General features: G+C 47.2%; 2 protein-coding genes across 3 annotated transcripts in view; one reads left to right on the forward strand and one right to left on the reverse strand.

Moving 5' to 3' along the window:
• The first annotated feature begins 1,613 nt into the window (after positions 1-1,613).
• smim24 (small integral membrane protein 24) lies at positions 1,614-4,245 on the forward strand. Of its 2 annotated transcripts, none has more exons than XM_023339047.1 (5): positions 1,614-1,721; positions 2,584-2,707; positions 2,885-2,953; positions 3,428-3,487; positions 3,944-4,245. In XM_023339047.1, exons 1-5 carry the CDS (start codon positions 1,658-1,660, stop codon positions 4,008-4,010), a joined length of 384 nt encoding a protein of 127 aa, XP_023194815.1. In that variant the 5' UTR covers positions 1,614-1,657; the 3' UTR covers positions 4,011-4,245. The 2 variants fall into 2 exon arrangements, with proteins under 2 accessions (XP_023194815.1, XP_023194816.1); XM_023339048.1 differs by having other exon boundaries at positions 2,888-2,953.
• A 484-nt stretch (positions 4,246-4,729) lies between these two features.
• The window catches only part of LOC102232924 (inaD-like protein), a 41,817-nt gene continuing 20,715 nt past the window's right edge, over positions 4,730-25,831 (reverse strand). Inside the window, 26 exon segments of the mRNA XM_023339834.1 lie at positions 4,730-6,854; positions 6,929-7,052; positions 7,153-7,259; positions 7,649-7,753; positions 10,898-11,020; positions 11,611-11,636; positions 15,428-15,560; positions 15,971-16,057; positions 16,323-16,470; positions 16,745-16,938; positions 17,003-17,086; positions 17,157-17,369; positions 17,690-17,749; positions 17,822-18,182; positions 18,258-18,292; positions 18,294-18,414; positions 19,180-19,271; positions 19,399-19,595; positions 21,827-21,974; positions 22,921-22,925; positions 23,199-23,298; positions 23,983-24,042; positions 24,753-24,863; positions 24,923-25,100; positions 25,179-25,250; positions 25,317-25,370. Of these exon segments, the coding sequence (XP_023195602.1) occupies positions 6,708-6,854; positions 6,929-7,052; positions 7,153-7,259; positions 7,649-7,753; positions 10,898-11,020; positions 11,611-11,636; positions 15,428-15,560; positions 15,971-16,057; positions 16,323-16,470; positions 16,745-16,938; positions 17,003-17,086; positions 17,157-17,369; positions 17,690-17,749; positions 17,822-18,182; positions 18,258-18,292; positions 18,294-18,414; positions 19,180-19,271; positions 19,399-19,595; positions 21,827-21,974; positions 22,921-22,925; positions 23,199-23,298; positions 23,983-24,042; positions 24,753-24,863; positions 24,923-25,100; positions 25,179-25,250; positions 25,317-25,370 (3,085 nt within the window). The 3' untranslated portion in view covers positions 4,730-6,707.

Genomic DNA, 25,831 nt, shown 5'->3' on the forward strand with positions numbered 1-25,831 from the left:
TCTTCTGATGTGTAAAACTAATTTATTGGAGTGAAGAACGTTCTGCTGTTCTAAAGGTTCTGCTGGTTTATCTCCGTTCACATCATGAATATCTGCTGGAGGTCGGCCTTCAGAGAACAGGAAGTAGTTTAATGCTAGCTTTAATGCTAACAGCGCTGGTCGCCTGTCGTCTCGTTTTGCTTTAGATGTTCAACAGAACAGAAAGCAGCAAAGTTTCTGTGCAGCAATTCATTTTAGAAATTCATTCTAAAATGAATTTACAAAATAAAAGATTCTGTTTATTTTGGATGTTTTAAGTTTCCATGTCTGGGTTCCGCTTTGAGCTCAACTTCCTGTTTTATTTTGATAATCCAGTGTGACTGGGTGGCTTTACTTCCTGTTGGTCTGATCCTCTTTTTCCAACTCCAGTCCTGGAGGCCCTGCAGCGTTTAGATGAGCGTCTGCTGCAGGACCTGGACAGAATAATGAGGTCATTGAGGTTCTGGTGAGGATCAGAACCACTTCAGAACCTTAATGTTGATGAAGCCGTTTCATTCCAGGGTTTCGTACCTGAGGCTCATCTAAAACCTGCAGGACAGCGACTGGAGGCCTGGAGTAACCAGAACATCATTTCTGGTCAATCAAAGGAAAACATTTTATAGTTCCTCCTCTGTCCTTTAACTAGGCCATCGCTGTCAGGAAAGAAACATCTTAACACGACTCTGTGTCTCCAAACTTTGTGTTAATTGGACCAGGTTTTGAGGTTTGAGGCAAAAAATGTAAGAAAAACATATTTCAAAAATACACTTATTTGTACAATATATGAATTAAAATAATAAAGTAAACAGTTTGTAAGAAATGGATGCAAATGATTGTAGATGAAAACACAAATAACCTTGTTAAAATGAAAATCTTCAATAAATGGAGACGTTGGAGGTAAACTGTTTTCTAATTTCTTGGTCTGGAAATTTTTTTAATTTTTGTCCATTTTTAGCAACTAAAACCAAAATCACGGAGCCCAAATATTCTGCCTAGCAACAGAGCAGAAAGAAATGTGACTGGATGGAAACACTGGACATTTTTTAAATGCTTTTTTTAAATGTTTCATATAAACATGAAATTTTACTTCTGATGTCTAGAAGGTTGAGTAAAACAATCGCTTTACATCCGCTGCAGGTTTTATTCCCAGCTTGGAACTGGAACGTTTTTCCTGATTTGGAGCAGAAATGTTAAAGATGTTAATCGAAAATGTTAAAGATGTTAATCGAAAATGTTAAAGATGTTAATCGATCCCAGTCTTATTTCCGCTCATCCCCACGTGTTTCCACGCCCTTTGATACCAAAGCGGGCTCGGTTCCGGTTCTGTAAACGTGAGGATGCCGTTATGGTGTGATAGCCTGGTTGCCTTGACAACCTGGTTGCCGTGAAGAGCCTGAAAACATCCTAAAAGCGTCTCCGGTTTTCTGCAGGTAAACTTTGTGCAGAGAAACTGCGACTCTGGGTCGGTTTCCTGCAGGAATCCGACTCCGGTTCTGGTGCTGGTTCCGGTTCTGTGGCCGCAGCAGCTCGTCGGGCCGAGGCAGTGGAGCAGATAACAGCCCGGTTACAGATTAACAGAAATGATCCGAGCTTTGGCAGGAACACCTGCAGCTCTCAGGTGTTTGTTTCAGACTCCGAGATGGGAAGAACCGAACTGACGTCCTGCGTGCTGGTTCTGGTCGGAGCCGCGGCGGCCCAGACGGGTAGGCTGCTTCACCTGGACAGGTGGCCGGGCTGCGGGGCGGGATTCAAACTCTCAGGTTCTGAGGTCCAATCCGGTAAAAAAAAAAAAAAAAAAAAAAGTCTAAAGTAGGAAACAGTTTTAGCGTTAAAATCTAAAAAATAGAATAAAAATGAAGAAACGTTTGATTTGAGCTAAAATATTTAAACCCAAAGTTTTAACGTAACTTTGATCCAGGAAGAATCTTTTCCGGTTATTATGATCAGATAACAATAAACCACAAACCGATCATTCATTAATCTGTAGACCAGGAACATAACAACTATAAACAGCAGAATATTTATGGGGTCCAGTTTGTAAAATTACACTGTAAAAATTAACAGCAATAATTTGGTTAATTTAGCCTTTGAGTTTTCAAAACCACTCAACTGAATAATCAAAAACTCACCTTGTTATTCCTACTTTTGTAAATGTCAGTCCCAAACTAAATATTTAATTCAAAGATAATATTTAGCTAAGAAGTTGAATATTAGCATCTGAGCTAAATATTTAGCTCCAAATTAAATATTTAATTTGCTAACTAAATATTTTGATCCAAACCAACTTTGAATTCTGCCTTCTACTTTGAAAACTAAACCTTTAGTTTGCTGTTGATTTTTTACAGTGTAGCTGTAGATCTTTGCTTTCAGGAGTTAAACTGCAGCAGATCTAGGAACAGAGTTAAAGCAACCAGATCTGCTGCTGTTCACCAGGGAGTTCTGCCCACAGGTCAAAGGTCAGCAGCCCACAGAGTTCTGGTCAGCAGAACCGGTTCCAGAGAAACCGGGTCAGAACCGCTCCACTCTGATTGGCTAACCATAGTGACCTCTGACCTCTGCCTGCAGGCCAGGCCAGCCGCCCAGAGCGGCTGCTGCCCCAGTGGCTGACGGGGATCGTCGCCGTCTGCGGCTTCCTCATCCTCACCTTCATCGCTGCGCTGGTGAAGAAGGTCTGGTGCGAGTCCAGCAGGTCGGTCACAACTCGTCTTCATCACTTCAGGCCCAGCTTGATTGGACTAGACCACTCTTAGCAGGGCAATGTTTCAGATGAAGCCGTCTGCTGATCGGTCAACATGAGCTGCTGGTGAACCGTGTGTGTGTGTGTGTGTGTGTGTGTGTGTGTGTGTGTGTGTGTGTGTGTCGTCAGCAGGAGCTCCAGCGTTGACGGCACCTTCGCTGAGAGCAACCCGTACGAGAGCAACCTGGACGGCCCGAGGTGAAGCAGCTGCTGTTTCAGTTCAGCCTTTAGTTTCTGACCAGAACGGAAACGGTTTATCGCCACCTGCTGGCTAAAAGCGGCACAGCAGGAAACAAGTTCAACTTCCTGCTAATTTAGTTCATTTTAGTTATTTTTAAAAACTCATTAGTTTAGTTCTGTTAATCAAAGTTTTTATTTTAATTAATGAAATGTTTTTTTCTTCTAATATTTGTGATTTTATTAGTTTTTGTAGAGCTGATAACTTTACAACTTTAATCATAAAAGGACTAATAATTTGGAGAAAGTTTTTTTCTACTAAAATATCAAAAACATTAAAGAAAAGCTGAATATCTGCCTGACTGCCTCTGGTCGGTGGCAAGTAGCCCCACCTTCAGCCTCCATCCTGGTCCAAAGGAACTGACCCGGTCCGGTCCGGTCCGGTCCCATCCAGGTGTTTTATGTTGGACTGATCCGACCCGGTTCTGTTTGCAGGCCGAGGAGCAGCCTGGAGTTGGAGAAGGGGAAGTACGAGACGCGGCTGGACCTCGCCAGGTAGGAACTGGAGACGAGTCGCAGCAACCTGCACGACTCGGCAACTCGTAGAGACTAGGGACTTGGAGAACGGTCAGAACCGCAGCAGAACTCTGGGATCAGAACTTCATCAGAAGAACTAAACTAAAATGACTCCAACTCTAGTCAGAGTCCAGAGAGTGAAGATTCATCTGATGATTTATTCAAATGTTGGAGACCCAGCAGACCGGAACCGGTCCAGAGGTTCAAAAGCTCTCTGAGGAGACGACCGGAACTCCTGCTCCAGTTCTGACCAGCATTCCTCCCCTGGAGAAAACCAGGCCGAGTTATTAGCATTAGGAAGTTAAGACATGGCAGCAGTGAATGGAAGCAGCTGAAAATCCCATTTTTCTAACCAGTGCGTTTTTCTCGTAAAGTCTCGGCTGCTGGTTGCTCAGAAATCTGGAGCTTCAAAAGCTGACTGTGTTTGTGCTGCAGGGCCAGAGACGGCAGCAACGTCTACGACAACGTCATCGCCGCCGAGGAAAAATCTACGGCCATGTGACCGGCCAGCAGGCGTCCCATTGGCTCCAGCCTTCCTTAAATCAGAATTCAATCTTCCCGATCATCACGTGATCCTGGCCTAGAGACCAGTAACCCATAGCAACCAGACCCCTGTAGCTGTTCCAGATGAATCAGTTATCTGAGCGGTTAATGATTCATCGTTCAGTGAAAACACGATGACATGTTTCTGTTCTGTGTGAATGACAAACGTTTTGTAATAAACTGTTCTGATCCGACTCAAGGCGTTGTCCTGAACTGAGATAAAACGTCCCAGTCAAAGTCCAGACCTGAGTCAGCAACTGAACATGAATGATTAATCAAGGTCATGTTTCCTTGTAAACCTTTAAATAAAACCTGCAGGATTCAGTTTCACTTCCTTTCAGGAGATTAAAAGAAAAATAAATATTTTAAATTCGTCTCAAAATTACAATCAAGAACAAACAGAAACAGAATATTGATAAAAATATCAAGTGAAGTGATGAAGAGTAAAAGGATCAAGTGTAGCGGTTCCGGTCCATCACCAGATTTACTGGTCAGAACCAGAACCACTAACCAGTTAGCTAACCAGTTAGCTTACCGTTAGCAGCGCCGTTTCTGAGCTGCTGCAGGTTAAAATGTTTGTCTAATCCTAAATATGTGCTTTTGAAAATAATTCCACATCAAAATATTTTGTTTGAAATATTAGTTTCAACAAAAAGTTTAATATTTAATCAAATGGCAGAATTAATTTAATGCAAATTGAAACAGTTTAAAGTTTGTTTGTTCCTGATAAACAGAGAAATCTTTATTCATTTTTCAACTAATCATCATTTAAATCTCACTATAAATCAAAAACATTTTCCAGAATCATTTGACAACGTGACATGAAACTAAAACGGACCCGTTTCAGGTTCTGATGGGATGCGGCACAAAGTGGCAACAAAAACACAGAAATCTGATTATTTCCAGTGGAAACGACAAATAAATTAAGACAGAATATTTGTGCACATGACTTGATATGTAAATTTCTGCAGACTGTTTTCCCTTTAGCTCTCTACTGTTATGCTAACAACAAGTTAGCTTTAGCTTCTAAAGAATTATAAACATCTTAATAAATCTTCCTAAGCAATTCTATATTCATAATTACAATTTCAGTGTTTCTGACTGATTAACAGCAAAATGTAAAAGAGTTTAGCTACGAAGCTAATCTGGTGAAATATGAAACGTTGCTCTTTAAATGTTTTGTGAACATTAAATTAGAAACCTTTACGTCACAGATTGAGTTTGAGTGGAGATGAAATTATGCTAAGCTATAAAATTGAGCATATTTTGTACAACCAAGAGCTAACAGAGCTAGCCAAGATAACTGAGCTAACAACATCTTGTAAAAGTCTGCCTTAGCTTAGTTTTGTTTATTACGGACAAAGCTAACATGTTAGCACAACTCAGTTGCACAAACACCCAGGTTTTAAAGCAGCTGATAGAAGTTAATTTAGCTGCAGTCATGACACCAAAGTGAAGATAAAAACGTTTCTAAAGGTTTAAAATGTGGCGATGATTTTACCAGGAGCAAGACGAGGAAAAGTTCAGCAGAATGAAGTAAAGGCTGCAGGCGGATCAGGAGATTCAGTTTCTCAGAGGAAAACTTCAAGCTGCTCTGGAACGTTTGGCCACCATCCCATCTCTGCTCAGCAGGGAAAACGGCCGGGAACGTTCCAGCTACGCCTGAATGTTTACCGGAAAACTGGGAAGTTTGACATCCAGGAAAACCTTCAGGGAGTTTTGAGCAGCCGAGTCTCTCCAGATCCGCTTTTCTGGGTTTGGAAGTTTATTTTGGGATCATGAGGAACGTCAGCCTGCAGCTTTAATATGGACGTGGAAGACACTGCATCTGTTGTCAAGGCAACGGGCACCATGCCAACAACATCCTGAGAGCCGTCTCCATGGAGACGGACAAACAACAACGCTCAGAGGAATCATAAAAATGCATCGACTGCATGAAATAAAGTAACGAATTGATGAACGGCACTTTGGACCTGGAACAGAACCAGAACCGAAACCGAAACGTTTAGGTCGCCTGACGGCAGAAAGCCAGCCAAACCCGCAGAACCAGAACCGGGACAGGAACCAGAACCGGAACCCAAAACAATCTCTTCTTGGCTTTCCAGAACTTTTGAGGCTTTTCTGCGACCTGGTGTGACATCATGGCTGCCAACCAATCAAACGGCTCCGTGCTAAGCTGTGGTGCTAGTGTCACGCTGCTGCATGCATCAACACTGGGAACACTGGGAACACTGGGGAAGTCTGAAACATGCCGGGAATGATCCGGACAGAACCAGAACCTCAGGAGAAAGGTTCAACCCGAGGAATGAGAGGGGTCACCACGGAGACATGGTTGGTCCGTTCTGATGATCGGACCGGGTGAGCCGGGTCCGATCCGATGGAAACGAAGCGAACCTGCAGGAGGACATACTGCAGTCCCCACTCTGACCACCAGGTGGCAGACCGCAGCTCCTGCTGCGGTTCACTGTGGGCCGGTCCAGGCGGCGCTCCGGTTCCAGAACCCGACAGGAAGTTGTTCCACTGAGAAGCTGCAGAGGAAGGTGAGCAGAACTGGGGAGGCGCCTGGCGGGCGGAGCAGGAAATGGAGACGAAGCAGAGCAACCGTTGACCCGAATGACGGCGGAGACACGGGGACGTCCAGGTCGGGACGTCCAGGTCAGGACAGGACGTCCAGGGTGACCGTCCCCCTCTGCTTCTTCAGGATGGTCACTGCTTGCTCATGGGTCACCGCCTGCAGACTCTCGCCGTTCACCGACAGAATCTGATCGCCACGCTTCAGACGCCCGTCCACCGCCGCCGCGCCCTGAGACACGGACAGACAGGACGGTCAGGACGGACGGAGGTTCTGAGGCGACCCGCGGACCGACCGGTTCTGACCTTACTGAAGACGGTCTTGACGTAGATGGGAAGGTCTCCGTGCGGACTGCCGAAACCCCCGACGATGCTGAAGCCCAAACCCTCACAGCCTTTCTCCAGAGTGATGCTGCGGGACCGAGGACCGCTAGGGGCAGAGGTCAGAGGTCAGCTTACCTCCACCTGGGTGTGTGTGTGTTTTCACTCTGACTCAGACGGTGTGTGAGTGTGTGTGTGTGTGTTCTCACTCTGACTCAGACGGTGTGTGTGTGTCGCTGCTCGCCGTCAGACTGCAGCTGCCGCTCAGACTCTCCACCTGAGTAGCAATGGCGCTGATGTTGGTGTCGGCCACCACCTGAAGACACCAGACGGGTTTCAGGTCCGATCAGAACCGGCTGATCGGACCTGAAACACGTCCTGAGAGGGGATGGGTTCTGACCGGGTCAGAACCAGACAGAACCTCCCCAACAAGACAAAACGGGAAGCTTTAAACAGACCAGGAATCATGTCGGTCACTAGAACCAAGACCATGTCTGGACCTGGAACCGTCTGCGGTAAACACTCCAGTTGGACCGGAGCGACTCTAAAGGTTCTGGTTCTACAGTTTGACAGATCCGGTTCTAGCTGCTCTTCATGTTCTCTAACTTCTCGGTGAAAATGACATCGAAGCTAGATCTGTACTGTCTGTTCACCATGACCAGAGGTGGTACCGGTTCTGATCCGAGGAGAACCGGAGAGGCCCACCTGCAGGTTGATGTTCCCGTAGCTGTTCTTCAGCATGGCCACCACCTCGCTGTGGGACAGTCCGTCCACCGGCTGTCCCCCCACGCTGACGATCCGGTCCCCCACCTGCACAGACACAGAACCTCAGGGCAACAGAACCGACCCGGCTCCATTTAGCAGGACCGCCGTGTTTTCAGAACAGAACCAGACTGAAGTCCAGAACTGGGGCCAGCCAGTACCAGAGCAGGGTCTCCGCCATCAGAACCCGGTAGACTGGGAGGGTCTGTCACGGTTCTGGATGGAGAGTACCACCAGAACTCTACAGGAGTTCTACCAATGCCTACAGTGGACAGGAACCAGAACACCAAGACTGAGTTCTAGCACCTCAACCAGAACCACAGATGTTCTCCTGCTTCTGGAACCCAACAACCAGGAACATCTGTGTGGAGGTCCAGGAGGAATGTGGTCCAGACTGGATCAGAACCCGAGTGCAGAACACCCCAGTGAACGGCTGGTTCTGACTGAACAGGTGAACTGGGATGGAGTTCCGTCCCGCTGACGGTCCACCTGGAAGACGCTCAACGTAACAGAGGTGCCTCTCTTAGAATCGGACCAGAACAAACCTGATGGAACGGGTGGAACATCCTCATCCCAGGCGAACCGGTACCAGAGGTACCATTTGGATTCTTTCTGTATTTCTTTGCAAATATTTGGAGACGGACTTGCTAACTACCAGAGAGCTGTGAAAGCTGCAAAACCTCGTTTCCTTAAATGGCCACAAACCAAAAACACTTTTTAACATTGAAATCTCTCATTTGTCCTGTGACAGAAATGTTGCCATGGCTTCATCCAAGCTTTGTGAAAACTTCCTGACATTTTTCAGAAACAGAATTTCTGATCTCAGATTGTCTCCCTTTCCAGTGCGGATCCAGTGGCTCCGCCAGTTTGCAATGCAGCCCTTGAATGTTTAGAGCCGGCGTCTCTTAACGAGTTGATAAAACTGTTAGCAAGTTAAAGTCTTCTTCCTGCCCTCTGGCCTCCGTTCCCAGTCGGTTGCTCATAGATGTCTCTGACTCTATTGGCTCATGTTCTGTTAAAATGCTTCTGATGGAAGTCTGGAGGTTTTCCATCCGCTCATTAAACCTCGATTCCAAAGTCTTATCTAACTTCAGACCAATCTCTAAATTGCCATTGATGTCCAAAGTTTTGGGAAAGTTGCTTCTGTCCAACTGCAGACTTATGTTGACCTGAATGAAACTGGTGACTGAAGCTGCCCTTTTAAAAGTTTTAGAGGATCTTTTAACTGGTGAGGGAGAATCTGCAGGTCTTTAGATCTGTCTGCTGTGGATCACAGGATCTTCTGGTTGCTATTCGAGGTTCAGCACTGAACCGGTTCCGGTTCCTTCCAACAGGAGTTTCTCTGCAGATCTGGGGCAGCGTTGGTCCTCTGAAGTACGGGGTTCCTCAGGGTCGATGTTGGCGCCTTGTATCTGCCGCCTCTGGGTTGCATCTTTAAAAAGCACAAAGTCTCTTTCTGCTGCTCTGCAGATCCGTTCAGATCTTTCTGCCTCAACATGACCTCCAGTCTGCCGGGCCGATGTTCCAGGATCGTCTTCAGGATGTTCAGACATTTTCTGGACCCAAATAATAAAAACTGAGATTGTATGTTTGGTCAGAGCCGTCCTCTCCTGGACGTGACGCTGTGGTCGGTCCCCCGTCCTCCTGCTGTCGTCCATTTGTGAAAACTCTGGGTGTGATTGTTGATCCTGTGTTAGAGTTGATTAGCATGTTAGCGCTGCTATCAAGGCCAGTTTCTTCCAGCTGAGGATCCTTGCTAAGATCAAATCTGATCTTCCTCTGCCTGATTTTGATCCAATCATTCATCACATTTAGATTATTTAACTCTTTGTACTCAGGGTTGGAGCAGAGCAAACAAAATGCTGCAGCTGGTCTGCTGACCAAAACCAGGAGGTGAATCTGTGGCCCCGGTTTCACAAACCCTTCGCTGGCTCCCTGCTGCTTTAGGATCAAATTTAAGGTCTTATTGATAGTTTTTAAGTGTTTTGGGTCCTTGGTACTGAAGTGAGCTCCAGCAACCTGCAGCCCACCAGAACCCTGAGCTTTTACCGTCGGTTCATAAAGCCAGGATGGAAGCAGACAGAGAATCTGTGGATCGTCTCCCTCTGGCTGAAACTCGGCTAAAGAGAAAAGGAGGGAAAACTCCATAATCTTTGGATTTTATTCACACTATTAGCTTTTGGAATCTGACAGTTTAATATTTGGCTTATTATTTTTACTAAACTTAATTTTATTTCTACTTTAATTTTATTTGACTTGATCCAGACCAGAACTTTTATACTGTTTTATAACTTTTATAATGATGCTCAGATAAATGATGCTGGTCTGGAAAAGAATCCTTTTACTTTGTCGGCCGATGTGAGATCCAGTCAAGGTCCACCAGATGACTTCAGAACCGGGTCAGGTCTCAGTTTAACTTGGATAGTTTGCCATCCATCTGAGTTGGATAGATTGACGTAAAATATGGATCCAAACCACTAATTCTGACCCAGAGTCCCACAGCTCAGTTCAGTCCGCTTTAACCCAAATCCAGTCCGTTTGTCTATAAACTCCGGTTTGTTTTGCTTGATGTGAACTCTATTCGACCTCTGACCTCTGGTCCTCCAAACCTTGGTCTGGGTTCAGTTAGAATGTGAACGCCAAGCGGACCAGAGTCCGCTCCGAAAGCAAGAAGTGGACTACAGCGCAGGGCATTCTGGGTAAATACAACCAAAGCTAACGTGCTAGCCTAGCGCTAGCAGCAGAAATGTCTCCTGGTTTTTAGCCGAAGCCTAAAGTAAAATCCTCCAACACTAAAACCTGACGCTTCCATCTAGTTTCCGTTTGGTGAAGGAGGAAGTTGCTCTCACATCAACGGTTTTTATGCAACATTTTACAGTAAATCGTTTCCCAGTTTCAGGGTTTTTGCTTCTCCGAGTTGAGAAGCAGCTCTGATGGTTTCCCTCCAGCGTAGCCAACATGGCCGACCGTCGGCTCGGTCCGACCTGCTTCCTCTTCCTACAGATTACTGAAAAGGTCCTGCAGGGTTCTGTCCCAGGTTTAGTCTGATAAACAGGTGACGGTTTCCGACCAGAACCAGAACTTCGTGGATGAAGCAAGCAGAAATGGACACCGGCTCTCCAGAAACAGAACCTGTTGATCGGGTCATGCCGAGCTGTTCTGGAGCGGAACCAGAACCGGAGCGGCGCTCACCTTCAGCCGGTGTGTCTTGGCGGCGACGCCGTTGGCCCGGATCATGGCGATGAAGACGGGGACGTCCCCCAGCGGGCTGCCCTGCCCCCCCGCCACGCTCACCCCCAGGGAGTCGCCGCTGCCCTGAGTGGGTCAGAACCAGAACCCCACTCAATCACAGGAAACCAGAGGAGGTTCTGTCTGCTGCTCAGTGATCGGACCCAGGTTCTTCTTGTTGGTTCTGGTCAACTGGATGGTTCAGAACCAACAATGTGGGTTCTGGACTGGTGTCGGGACCAATACTGGGTTCAGATCGGGTTCTGGACAGCAGAACAACTTTAGATTTTGGTCAGAACCACTTCCAGACAAATTTGGAGGAGGGCCTGGTACTGGTACTGGTACCATTTTGTTAGAAAAGGATCAGAACTTCTGTAGGTTCTGGTTCTGAAGATAAGCCCATTTATTTTGGTTCTGATCCCTGTTTGCATTTAGGGGGGTTCTGAAGTGGTGGGTCCAGTCCAGAACCTGCTGGACCTCGTTAGGACCAGAACCAGATGTCTGAGAAGGTTTCCCTAAAGTTCCTGAAGTCCTTTGGATTGGGACCAGAGGTTCTGGAGAAGATCCGGTTGGTTCTGATGGTGACATCACACACCTCAGAGGTCCAATCAGAGAGCAGCAGAGTGAGAACCGGTTCTGGTTCTGAAGAACTCAGGTGTGTTGTGAGACGACGTTACCCTGGTGATCTGCACCGTCCGGACGCCTGAGAACACACACACACACACACACACACACACACACACACACACACACACACACACACACACACACACACACACACACACACACACACGCACACCCACACACACACACACACACACACACACACACACACACACAGAGACACACACAGGTTGGATCAGTGTCTCCCTCTCCAGGTGAGCAGAGTACTTTACAGGGATTGTCTTGAGAAACACAAACCGTTTCTGTTTCATGGACCTTAGAAAAACTTCGCTCCGTCTAACTTGCCGCCTCCACCAGCGACGATGTGCTGATGGAGGAATTAACGCCACGGTCAGATCGCCTCGGCTATGAAAACGTCGGGTTGCAAATCACCAAAGATGAAACACGTCGTTTCATTTAAAAGACAAATGTTTATGATTCTCAGAAACGATATTGAGGAACTGAGCATAGTGATGAAATTTAAGGTTGACGGCTTTGATTATGTCATTTTTGCGACAACGGAAACTATGAGGTGTTTTGGGTGGAAGCAGGGGGGCCATTCAGTAGATGATTTAGACAGGAATCATTTGGAGCCACATTTGAAACGTATTATTGAAACTTATGATTTAGCTGATGTGTGGCGTTTTAAAAATGGAAAGATAAGGCAATATCATTGTAAAGAGAATTATAGACTAGATAGGTTTTATTGTTTTGGGTTTTTCTGATCATTGTATGATCATAGGAAATGTGTTTATAAATAATTTAAGACCTAAAAGTGCATATTGGCATTTCAATACTGTTTTGTTAAATGATGGTTGATTTAAAAAAGGATTTTCTTTTTTTGGAAACAGTGGAGACTCATGAAATGTCAGTTTACATCTGTACAGCAGTGGTGGGATATTGGTAAAATTATAATTCAACAGTTTTGTAATCAGTACACTTACAATGTTACAAGAGAAATGGTCAAATCAATTGAAGAATTACAGACTGAAATTGTGGATCTTCAGTTTTTGAGTCCACAGGAAATGGAGGCCATTTTCAGACGCTCAAAGAAAAAAGCTGCTTGATCTGCTGGGCTCAGAGCGCAGGGAGTTCTGCTACGTTCACGTTTTCAAAGTGTCTCTGAATGGATGCTCCCTCACAGAAAAATGGACAAAATCGTCTCATTCGTTGCATTCGTCCTGAAGATGGAAAAGAGTTGACAGATCCCACCGAACTGCGGAAAAGAGCTGTGGACGTTTCTTCACGTTGTATGCCAGTGAGTTTAGAGAAGATTCTGGGATAACAGCAGAGTTTCTTAAGGACTTGCAAAAGGTGTCGGACCAAGACAAGGTCATTTTGGAGCATGCGTTGACCTTGGAAGAACTGCAGGAGGCGCTGCTGAGCATGGAAAATGGCAAAGCTCCAGGAATAGATGGCTTGTCTGTGGAGTTTTATAATTTTGTGTGTTTTATATGTTGGCTGACGATCTGTTCTCAATAACAGGGTGGTAAGAGGAATGTTACCCCTTAGCTGTCGCAGAGCTGAGCTCACTCTTATTCCTAAGAAGGATGATCTTCATGAAATAAGGAATTGGAGACCCGTCAGTCTGTTGTGTACTGACTATAAGATCTTCTCAAAGGTTCTGGCAGGCAGATTGAGAAACGTGATTGATCAAGTTATTCATGTTGATCAGTCTTATTGCATCCCTGGCAGATCAATAAGAGATAACATAACTTTAATTTGAGATTATTTGGACGTCTCTAATTTATTGGGTTTAAACTTTGGTCTGATTTCTGTTGACCAAGAAAAGGCATTTGATCGAGTGGAGCACCAATATTTATGGAATACTTTGAAAGCTTTTGGTTTCTCCTCTGGGTTCATTGCTATGATTAAAATCCTCTATTGTGACATTGAAAGTGTATTGAAAGTCAATGGTGGTTTAAGTCACATTTTAATGTAAAGAGAGGAAGTGGCTGAGGTTGTGCAATGTCAGGAATGTTGTATTCATTGAGCATTGATCTCTTGTTATGGCAAATCAGGAAAAGGTTGCAGGGTATAAAGTTAAGTGAAGTTTCTTCACCTTTTCAACTTTCTGCATATGCTGATGATATTATTGTGGCAATAACAAAAGAGTCTGATGTTTTTACTTTAATTAAAATTATTGAGTGTTTTGGTAAAATTTCTTCTTCCAAAGTTAATTGGAGCAGGAGTAAAGCTTTGTCAGTTGGTAAGTGGACAAAACAAGAACCTAAATTACCTGATGAATTAAAGTGGTTTAAAAATGGTTTTAAATATTTTTTATTTATAATAAAAGTCACCATATAAAAAATAATATGTTTATTTGGGGGATCAAATAGAGGTCATGAAAAATTGGGAGGTTTTATTGAACTGATGGTTAAAGAAATGGCTTTTATCTTATAGAGGCCGTACACTAATTATTAATAATCTGGTTGCTTCAACTTTGTGGCATCGCGTATCTGTTATCGGTGTTTTGGTGAAACTACAGACTATTATTTTAAATTTCTTTTGGGACAGATTACATTGGGTCCCTCAGAGTGTTTTGTTTTTACCAAAGGAAGAAGGAGGTTTGATTCATTTAGAGGAAAACAGCCTTCAGATTCAGATTTAAAGAGTTTTTTGTTTGGTGATCAAAATGTTTTGTGGAGAAAAGTTACAGAAAGTTTTGTTTTTTTCAAATGTTGGTAATTTAGGTTTTGGTAAAACTTTATTTATTGTTGACCTTTCAAAATATAATGTAAAGTGTTTGTCACCTTTTTATGTTAGTGTGTTAAAATCCTGGAACCTGATGGAAACGGAGAGTTGGATCGTCTTTAAACTGGTTCTTATTGGAACCGTTTGGGTTCCAACATGGCGATGATTTCTGAACTGTTGATGAAAAGAGGCGAGGTTACGCTGAAACTGCTCCAACTTGTTGGAACTGAAATGGATGATGTCGATTGGACATTCACTCTGCGAACTGTTGGAAGGATGCTGGCAACGTTTAAGAAAATGTTATCAGAAGAAAAAACACTCAAAGGTTTAACGGCCTTCTAGCAGCAGATTTTTTCTTTAAGCCACAACTGAAAGACTGAATGTCTTGGACTTTTTCTAGAGAAGGAGAAAAATGAATGGACACTTTTGGATTCTGTAAATGGAAAGATAATATAAATGAAATGTCTTACGGCTTTGAACAAAGTGACATTAAAATATGAAAAATGCTCCTTGGAGAGATTTCTTTAAAGTTGCTTTATGAGACACTATTGACTAAAAATGCTAAAAATGATTTACAGTGGAGAAATTTGCACAGTATTATTGCAGTTAAAGTTTTTGTTTCTATTATTAATCCTGCTGTTTCAGATAAATGTCCCTTTTGTTTATTAAGAGAAACTATCTTTAATTGTTTTGTACAATGTTTCAGAATAATGGATTTATTTTAGATATTTGGAGAAAGTTTCACAGAATAGACTTTTATTTTTGTCTCCTATATGACAAAAGCAAAACGAAAATTGGAGGGTTGTTAAATTCTTTTCTTGGCTTGCAATATATTTGAGTAGAAAATGGAAAATTAATAATGAATTTAAAATTCATTATTTAATGATTTTTATTAATGAATTTGTGAAAAGCAGTATGATTAGAGCAAGAGTGATGTTACAATATAGATATTTTTAAAAAGTGGATGAAAATATTTTTCTGAATATTTGCGATTATAAAGCTGTTTTATTTACTTCATATAATCCTGAACTTTATGGATGCGTTAATTTGAAGTTGTGTTGAATGTTCCTTTGGATCACTACTGAGTGAATAAATGAGTTTTTAAAAATCAAATCAAAATCTCTCTCTGTTCCCCACCTGAGCTGCTCTCGGAGCAGGAAGTGATGTCACTGCTGGTCTTGGCGCTGATTTCCTCAGGTGTCATCGTGGGGTCAGGTGAGGCAGGTGGGGGGGGCGGAGCCTCAACACCTGAGCTGCTGATGTCGCTCATCTGGAAGGAAGAGAAACGTTTGATCGCTTCGGTAACAGAAGCTGCAAACAGAATCCCACACAAAGAGGATGACTTGGTTCCTGTTATGTCATTAGAAATCATTTCCTGTCATTTCTTCTCCTGCATTTCTGCCTGCGGTAACATCCTGTTGGTCAGAACTCGTGATGCAGTTTTATAGAAAACAGCTGGAATTTTTTTTTTCATTTTTATTGAATTTGGTGCATTTCTGCAGTAAATTCATTTTCAGAATTATAATTTGTGTAATTTTCACGTCAATGGAAACGCAGCTACAGAAGCACCCCACACTTTTCAGATCATAACCATGACAACCAGCAGCACCTCTGTCACATGAGGTTCTGGGTGTGAACCTGATCCGAACCAGCGGCTCCGATCCGGTCCCAGAAACCCACCTGGCTCCCCCCTGTGGTCAGTCTGGAGCACATCCAGGAAGCGGCTTTGAGGCGGCCGAGCTCCAGCTGGACGGGTCCACGGGCACACTGCAGAACCAACAGAACCACAGGGAAGCGGGTCAGAACCAGAATCAGCTCTGCACATACAATACACTAGAGCTCAGGTCAGAGGTCATCAGAACTCAAACGTTTTATTTCTGTGAATAAATTCATGAAAACATTTTGTTTTATTTCGAGCCTGATAAAAACTGCAGGTTAAAGTAATCGCACCCTCCTCGTGGTTCTGTTCAGGACCGATCAGAACCAGAACCGGCAGCTCCTCCCTGCCTTCGTCCTCCATCCTGATCCTCACCTTCAGCATGGCGGCCACGCCCTCCTGGGACGTGTGTCTCGTGTCCTCTCCGTCCACCGACAGGATCTGGTCTCCCTGCATCAGCCGTCCATCCAGCTCAGCGGCGCCCCCTCTGACCACCTCCGAGATGAACACGCCGCTGCCGCTCCTGACACACACAGCAACACACACACTGTAACACACACACACTGTAACACACACAGTAACACACACAGTAACACACACTGTAACACACACAGTAACACACACAGTAACACACACACTGTAACACACACACACTGTAACACACTCGGAGGTCAGCAGAGCTCGGTTCCAGTACCACCGTTCACCCGGTGCCACATTTAGACACTTCATCTGTTTGGGCTCAGTGGAACCGGGCTGCGGTTCTGGTCCAGGTCCGGTTAGCTGACAGGGAGTCGGACCTCTTGCCGACGATGCTGAAGCCCAGTCCTCTGCCGCTCTTCTTCTGCAGCTCCACCCGGAACCGGTCCAGGTTCTCCTTGTCCCGGAACCGGGCCTCGTCCCTCAGAACCGTCAGCCGGACCTTCGCCGGCGTCTGACGCAGGGCGGCGATGGCCTCCTCATGGGACGCCCCGCGCAGATCCACGCCGTTCACCTGGACACAGAACCGAGCGTCAGCCCAGCAGAACCAGAACCAGAATCAGAACCAGCAGCCTTACCTCCAGGATCTGGTCTCCGGCCCAGAGCCGTCCGTCCCGGGCTGCCGCTCCTTCCTCGTACACCTCATGGATCACGATGGCGTTCTGCAGGAGAGACCACGACCCGTTTGAGACCGAAACCGGTTCTGTTCAGCCCGACAGAACTAGCTGTTACCAGCTGGGTGTCAGTTCCTCCCACGATGCTGAGCCCAAGTCCGGACCAACCCTTGCAGATCTCCAGAACCGTTTCCTGACCCGGAACCACTGCGCAGCCAGACGGGTCCGACGTGGGCAGCCCAGAATCGTGGGCGGTACCTCGACTAGCAGACTGGACCTCGGCGCCGACCAGAGGAGGAGAAGCTGCCGTCTGTCGGCTGGAGCTCCTGGACTGGACCCGGATCAGAAGAGAACCGTAAACCACAACCAGAACCGGCTGCAGGTTCTGGTTCTGTTCTGATCCAGGTCCTGCTTAGTTGAGGCTGGTTCTTTGGCTCTGACACGGGTCGGTTCTGAATACTTTTGTCTGGACCTAAGTTCGGTCCAAACGTTGGTTCTGGTTCTGGCGTGTTTAAAACTGGTTCTGATGGAAGTTAAAAACAGATCAGAACCTTCTCAGAACCGCTGGTGGAGAAGACCGGGTCAGCTTGATGTTAAACAAGCCGGTTCTGATCCGACTCGTTTCAGAGGCCCATGTTCTGCTGTAGGTACCTGGAGCTCCGGCGGCGCCCTGGCAGCCTGGGGATCGCTGTCTGCGGCATCGCTGAGCCTCTGAAACACAGAACGGGGCGGGTCAAGGTTCTGGTTCTGGTCCGTCCTCTAATTGGACTTTGCAGGATAAACCTGGGAGCAGCCGAAGGAGGCGGAGCTTCTCTGGACCGTCCTCTGCGTCTCCACCTCTGGCCTCTCGGGGGCGTTGTCGCTCCGAACAAACCCGCTGGTCGGGTTCTGGTCCTGTTCAGCAGAACATGGGTCGGTTCTGACCGGCAGGTCCGGCGAGGGGCAGAGCTGCTCAGGGGGGGCGGAGCCTCCGACCTGACCCAGAAACACAGAGGCGGCCATGTTTTTACATCCATCTGAACCCAGTTCTGATTCTGCCTCAGGTTCTTCTCCGTCTGTGAGGCTGCGGCTCCCCCTGCTGGACGGAATTACCACGGCAACCTGCAGGTTCTGTTTCCTGACTCTGACCTTCGACCCCAAGAACCTGATGGCACCAGAAGATTTTTCATGGATGTAGTTTAATGTGTTGAGGTGTGTGTGAATGTGTGTGTGTGTTTACCTCCAAGCCAACCGGGGTGGGAGGAGCAGCAGGAGGAGCAGCAGGAGGAGCAGCAGGAGGAGCAGCAGGAGGAGCAGCAGGAGGAGCAGCAGGAGGAGCAGCAGGAGGAGGAGCCGTTAAAGGAGAAACAGCCATCTGGTTTACAGCGTCGTTGTTTCTAGAGACATAGAAAAAGAAAGTGAAACCAAACAGCTGCTGGTGTTTCTGCAGCAGCAGAAGAAGATGAAGATGTTACAGAACCGCAACAGAACCTCATCATCATCACATGACTAGGCCGACCAATCAGGACGCTGCAGGCCGTTTCTGGGCGGGTCTTGTTGACCAGAAGGACTGCAGACAGTTTCCTGGTTCAACGTTAAACAGCAGTTACTCCTCCTCACCAGCAGGGGGCAGAACCAGAACCAGAACACTGCAGACTAGAACATCAGAACCTGCTGATATTTTCAGCCTCCAGGTCCAAACAGAACCACACAGAACCACGTTTTGGGTCAAACATTGTGGCACTGAAGTTGGTGTCTGCTTCAGAGGCTAAACGGATATTTCGGCGTTTTTAAACGGATCAGAACCTGAACAGAACTTTATTCTGACCCGGTTCCATCATGTCGGATCTGGTTCCTCTCAGCTCAGCTGCTGGTTCTGCTGCGGTTCTGACCGGATGTCTGGGCTCAGGAAGGTTGTTGCCATGGCGATAGGCTCCCGGTGCTGGTCATTCAGCCGTCACCGAGGCAACCTTTACCCAACATGCACCACACAGAGGCAGGTAACCAGGTCACAGGATCGGCCCCGATCCAGATCGGACCGGGTCCAGGTTTAATCCAGGTTAAAGATGGCGGACGCGACGTTAGAGCTGTGTTTACATCTGATGGCTTTTCAGCCACAGAAACCAATGATCAGGTTTTCCCAGCATGCCTTGCACTCCTACCTGAGCAGGATGAGCTTCACCTTGGCGGCGGCGGTCTTAATGATGGCTGACGCGTTCTGGTGGCTCCGCCCATACAGGATCTGGTTGTTGATCTGATGGACAAACAGGTAATTAGCCTCGTTAATCAAACCGGTCCAAACGGGTCAGTCAGGAGGAACCTGCTGAACCTATCCAGGTGATTTCAGGTGAGGCAGAAGCCGCTGGTTGGCGCCTCCTCACCTCCAGCAGCTCGTCTCCCACGCGGATCCGTCCGTCTCTGGAGGCCGGCCCGCCGGGATGGAGGCCCACCACGAAGATACTGAGCCGGGACCGGTTCCGGTTTCCCGCCAGGCTGAGACCCAAACCCTGCCGGTCCTTCTCCAGGTCCACACACAGCAGCTCCCCCTGCAGGTCGCCATAACGCTCACAGCAGCGCTCTGCAGCAAACACAGCAGGAGAGCGCGTCAGTCACCAGGGCTGCTGGTGGAACTGAGGTCCAGAAGGGTCCAGTCCAATCCTCACTGCGTCCCGCAGGCAGACGGAGCTGAAGGACCTCTGAGGTTCCTCATCCGCCTGCTGCTGGAGGACAGCTGAGCACTGCTCACTCTGGGTCAATCAATCAATCAATCAATCAATAATGATGGTGATGATGAATCTTCATACTAACTGAGCTGAGCTGCTTCATCAGCTAGAAACAAACCGCAGTTTCACACACACACACACACACACACACACACACACACACACACACACACACACACACACACACACACACACACACACACACACACACACGCACGCACGCACACACACTCACACACACGTTTGCGTGGCCATCTTTGTGGGGATGTTTAATTGACTTCCATTCATTTCTTACATTAACTCAGTGGTTCCCAAAGATTTTCTGGCCCCCTATGGATTACAATAAAATCCCCACAAAAATAAAAAAATAAAAAATCAACATGGTTCAACCAGACAAACCTAAACAAACATTTAGTTTTCAAACTGCACTGAAGTTTATTTCACACTTCAGGTTGTAACAAAACAAACTACAAACCATCTTTACAATGAAACACTTTGTTGTAACTGTTTGGTTTTTCCATTCAGCCATACTGCTTCCTGCGCCCCCCCTAGGGGCCGCGCCCCACACTTTGGGGTCACTGCCCTGACCCTAACCAAAACTCAGTTCACACCAAAGTCCTAAATCTGACCCCTGACCCAAAAACAGTGTGGGTCCCCACAAAGTATTAGAAATAAACTCACACACACACAGGGAGGACGAGACGGTGATCTGCTGACCCCCACCCTTCCAGCACCATCAGGATGCAGCTCCACCTGCAGAGGACCGGTTGTGGTCCAACCTGTGGCTCCGATCCAACTGCTGTCCCTGCCATGCAGCAGGACGGCCAGCAGGACTTCACATCTCCAGGAGTCCAGGAGTCCAGGTGAGGTTCCAGCAGCTTTCCTGATCAGAAGATGCCAAGGCGCCCGCACTCTAGGGGGCGCCACTAGAAGGACCGATTCTGCACAGCAGCTAAACTAGTGCAACTAGTTTGAAATCTTTCTCCTGCTCACTAAAAGTACCTAACTTTTAAAGTAAAATTTTAATAAGTTAACTTTTACTTTTATTTACTTAACATTTTACATTTTATTTAATTAAAATATTCTTGAATGCATTATTTTGGTACCTCTGGTTGTTAAACTTTATAAAAGGTGATTTATCAGCAGGACTGAATGTTAAATCACATCAAAACATGGAACAAGTCGGTGAGTTAGCTCATTACTTAGCAGAACATATCGTCATTACTGGAGTTCCAGATAGCATTCAGTTTCACAGTCATACGTCTTCAGCAAAGCTTAGTTACCAAGTTAGTCCTGAAGCTAAACACTTAGCTTCAATCTAAATAGCAGGCTAAGTATTCAGTCAGCTAAAGCTAACGCTGTAAAGTTAGCTTGCTAATTAAATGGGGAAAACGAGTGAAACTGAAAAATGATTCCGTTTCATTTTTGATTTTCCGAACGGCAGCCCGTATTTATCGAGTTGGAGACCACACTACTGTCTGCAAACAGAAACAGATCCACCAGAACTGGACCAGAACAGGTCGCTCCACATAGACGGGTCAGAACCTGGTGGAGGTGGTATCATGCTGAAGGAGATAATGTCTTAGCTCGCTTTGGACCCATTGGAACCACCTGAGCCTCATCTGACCCCCGCTGACCACCTTCAGAGCTCCTGCACCAGAATCTCTGGGGAACGGTTCTGACAGCTTGTTGGATCCAGACCCAGAAGAACTCAGGTGGTTCCGGAGGTGAAACGGGCTCCACCTACAAGCTGTACCTAATAAAGTGGCCAGCTGTGAAGCTGCAGAGAGAGCATCTTTAGCTTTTCTGAACTCATGGATCCGATTTAGAGTCTTCCTCACGATGCATCAGAATGTTCTGAAGCGGTTCTGCTGCAGCGACCAGATCCACTCTCCTCCTGCAGCAGAACCTGAGCCGCAGCAGCTAATCAGCAGCAGCAAGCAGGGACACGGCAGCGTCCCGACCCGGTTCTGCTGCTGGTTCTGCTGCAGCGGCAGGAAAGGTGACCTCTCACACAGAAAGTGCCAGAACAGAGAGAGAGAAAAAGAGAGAGAGACAGAGAGAGAGAGAGAGAGCGCTCACTAACCCGGCGGCAGCATCGTCCATGCTCCAGTCCTCACACTCCAACATAAATCCACGGGGGAAGCGACAGTGAGTGAGTGTGTGTCAGAGTGTGTGTCAGAGTGTGTGTCAGAGTGTGTGTCAGAGTGTGTGTCAGAGTGTGTGGAGCAGAACTAACGTCTGGTCTCCTCGTCGGGTCGGCTGCAACACGCAGATCACCAGAAAACGATCCGATAGTGTGAGTCAGCTGAGCTGCTGTGGAGGAGAGCAGCTCTGCATCACACACCCCTCCCCTTCCTGCCCCCCCCTCCCCTTTCTGCTCCCCTCCCCTTTCTGTATGCCCCCCTCCCCTCTATATGCCCCTCCCCCCTCTGTATGCCCCCCCTCCCCGTTTTGCCCCCCTCCCCCTCTACCCCCCCCTCCCCCCCCACAGGAGAATGTTGGTGTTGGACGTGATAAACCCAGCAGAACCAAAATACACAGAGTCGATCCAGGGATTCATTCTGACTTTAATACCTTCAATCCTCTGGTCCAAACAGCAGACCAGAACCAGGACTTCCCTCACCAACCGGGTCAGAAACCCGTCTGAACCCAGTATTCTGTCTGTGCCTGAATGAATCTGAAGACGCATCAAATTTAATCTGAACTTTATTAACAAGTTTTAGATCCAATCCTCAGAAACCATTCAGAACCAAAGCGGGTCAGAAAATCAGGTTCTGACCCGTTTACTAGATTTAAGATGTAGAATCAGTTCGGATGGAGCATCAGTGGCAGCAAGTAGGAAGAACCTTGATGAAGATCAGCAGACAGAAGAAATCAATCCCAGAGGGAAGCATCAGATTCCAGCAGAAACCCCATCCCAGTAAAACCAGCAAGGAGACCAACTGCTCCCAGTAAAACCAGCAGCAAATCAGCTGCTTGCATCAAAACAATCTCACTCAGCAGCCAGAAAACCCCAGAGCCCACAGCCCCGCCCACCCGGCTCAGACGCCCCGAACCGAAACCAAGCGCACCAAGACCGGAGCACAGACAGCGAGGAAAGGCGAAACACTCGACTAGCAGAAACGTCGCCTCCTGAACGACGACTAGGGACCGGACGGAAGGACCGCTGGCTCATACGAGTCCTGGAAGACACAAACAGGTTAACACTCACACGAGTCCCAGAAAGCAGGTCAAAGGTCACACCAGTCCTGGAAGACAGACTATGAAAAGAATCGGAGACACTTGGACCGAGACATCCAAAGATGGAATCCCGGTCCCGATGTCCTCCATGGTCCAACTCGGAACCAGAACCGGATCTCTATGCAATCCCAACAGAACCAACATTTACACCAGAACCCGTCTGGCCCGGTTGTCCTAGTCAGTGCCACAGCACCAGAGCTGGTCGTGTTTCTCACCTTTGACCTTCTGCAGGTGAGCAGTCAGCTCCTGCTCTGATTGGCTGGGAGGTCTGTAGGGTGGGGGCTCTCTGAGGGGGGGCAGGGCTGCCTCAGGTACCTGTGCGGGGGGACAGAGACACGTGTGATTGGTCGAGAGGTCCACCTGACCTCCATACAGGAAGTGAGGTACAGAACAAACAGAAAGTTCTGATCCAGCTTCCTTCTGATCCGGACCTCCTGCAGGGTTCTGGACTGGCGGTTCTCCAGGCTCTCTGGAGCTCTTTCTGGACCCAAGCCGGTTGTGACCCGGGCAGAAATGAAGCCTAGATCAGAACTTCTGCAGAATGAGGCTGCCGGTTGTGACCCGAATTCTGCTCTGAGTGCTGGTACCAACCGGCAGATCTCTGCAAAACCCGACTGGACTCACAGCACCGACGGAGTAAAACTGCTGCACAGAAGTTCTGCTGAGGCTGAAGAACCCGACCCAACTGAAAAACGTCATAATTTCACTGTTTGCGGGATTTTATCCACCAGGTGGCGCTTTCCAGAACCAAGAGTTTCATTTATTGACGTGTTTATAACAATAGTACGACTAAAGCCATTTGGGGAAATAAAACAGAACCTGCTGGTTGGCAGCAGAACCAGGTAACTGGGTCAGCGGTACCACCATGCTGATTCTAGCAGAACAAAGATCCAGGATGAGGAACAAACATCCTGCATTAGCCGTGTTTCTACATGTGGGTGTTCCTGTCCAGGAAACCCGGCCTGCTGCAGGGGCGTCTTTCTGAGGCTCGGTCCTTACCAGAGGATCGGTCCGCTTGGCTTTGTGTTTGCTGTAGCTGGAAGCTGTTAGCGACACCGGCTGCAGCACAAAAACAAACAGAACCAGGTCAGAAACTGTCACCACAGAACTCAGCATAAACAGAACCAGAACTCATCAGAACAGCAGCGAGGGATCTTATCCTGTGGCTATTGTTAGCATTGCACAATATCATTAGCATGATGCGGTTACTGTTAGCATGGTATCATTAGCATGATGCGGTTACTGTTAGCATGGTATCATTAGCATGATGCGGTTACTGTTAGCATGGTATCATTAGCATGATGCGGTTACTGTTAGCATGGTAGCATTAGCCTGGTGTGTTTAGTATTAATATTTATGGGCTGCACAGTGGCTATTAGTAGCAGTAGAATTACTGTTAGGACTCCTACTACTGTTATTATGCGTTACCAAGCTAAAATCAATGTTAGCATGCTAACTTTAACATGCTAAATTTTGTTAGCGTGACATCAGTGACAATATTTAGCTAGCATTAGCATATGGCAGGGTTCCAACTGTTTTATTTTATAACTTTTCCAGATAAAATTTTCATAAATTTCATTTTAATAATTGCATAAATTCCCAAGATTTCCAAGTCATTGAATTGCAAACGGCAGCTAAGCCGAGTCTCTCCACCAAGGCCGAGTCCAAAGCAGAAGAATTCATTCGTCAGCCTTCAAACGTAGATTCATTTTCTGATTTTTGGATAATTTCTGACCCAGACCCGAAAAGTTCTGGTGTGACACGTTTACCCGCGGCGTCGCCGACAGGCTCTGGACGATGAAGACGACCGGACTCGGCGCGGACTTGATGACGCTCACCGCCTCCTCATGACTCGCCGCTCGCAGGTCCACACCGGACACCTGAGGAGGAACCAGAGTTAGGACCAGGACTGGAACCAGAACCAGAACCAGAGCCCTACCTCCAGGATCTTGTCTCCGGTCTTCAGGCAGCGGGTCCGGGCGGCCGGGCTGCCAGCCAGAACCTGCTTGATGAAGATTCCCTTCAGCTCCTCGCCGTTCTTCAGACGCTTGATGACGTGGCGCCCGCCCACGATGCTGAGGCCCAGAGACTGGCCGTCCTCAGGCCACACCTCCACCCTGAGGAGAACCGGGCCAGAACCGGGTCAGGACTGATACGGAGAACCCAGTTCAGCAGGTTCTGGTGGTGTGTCCTACCTGCGTGGCGCCCCCCAGTGGCTGAAGGCAGGCGTCTCCTCCCCCTCCCCCTCCTCCCTCTCCGGCAGGTTTCTATGGAAACCAGTTCAGCTGTTAATCTGAAGCTTCCTGGAATCAGCCAATCAGCAGCTGCCATACCTGCGGCCTTGGCTCCGCCTCTTCCTGCTGCCGGCGGCGACCATCCTGACGGACCTGCAGGGGAGGAGACCCGTCAGGTTCTGGTTCTGATCGGTTAAACGCCAATCTGTGTAATGAAACTGGATCAGAACTGGCCGGCCCAGTTCTACTGCAGCAGTTCTGAAACTCCTTCAACATTAAACCGGAGCAGAACCAGAGCAGAACCAGTGACTCTGCAGGCTATTGCTTGGTTTAACCAGCAGGGGGAGCCAGAGGACAGAGAATCAGCCCAGGTAGAGTCTGACCCGTCCTGTGACCCGGACCGGACTACCTGAGGAACCACCTCGGCCAGATTTAAAGGTCTGGCTCGTTGAGTTCCGGTTCTGACCCAACAGAACCGGATCATCTGATGACTTCAGGTGATTCTTATGATTACTTCGGTTCTTAAAAGGGAACAAAGATCCTTCACATTATCCAGAACAAAGGATGTTGTTCTTCTCTCATTTAAACTATTTTAGTTGATGTTCAGATGAAAA

Source organism: Xiphophorus maculatus, chromosome 9 (genome assembly GCF_002775205.1).
Source record: "Xiphophorus maculatus strain JP 163 A chromosome 9, X_maculatus-5.0-male, whole genome shotgun sequence".
NCBI classification, from domain to species: domain Eukaryota; kingdom Metazoa; phylum Chordata; class Actinopteri; order Cyprinodontiformes; family Poeciliidae; genus Xiphophorus; species Xiphophorus maculatus.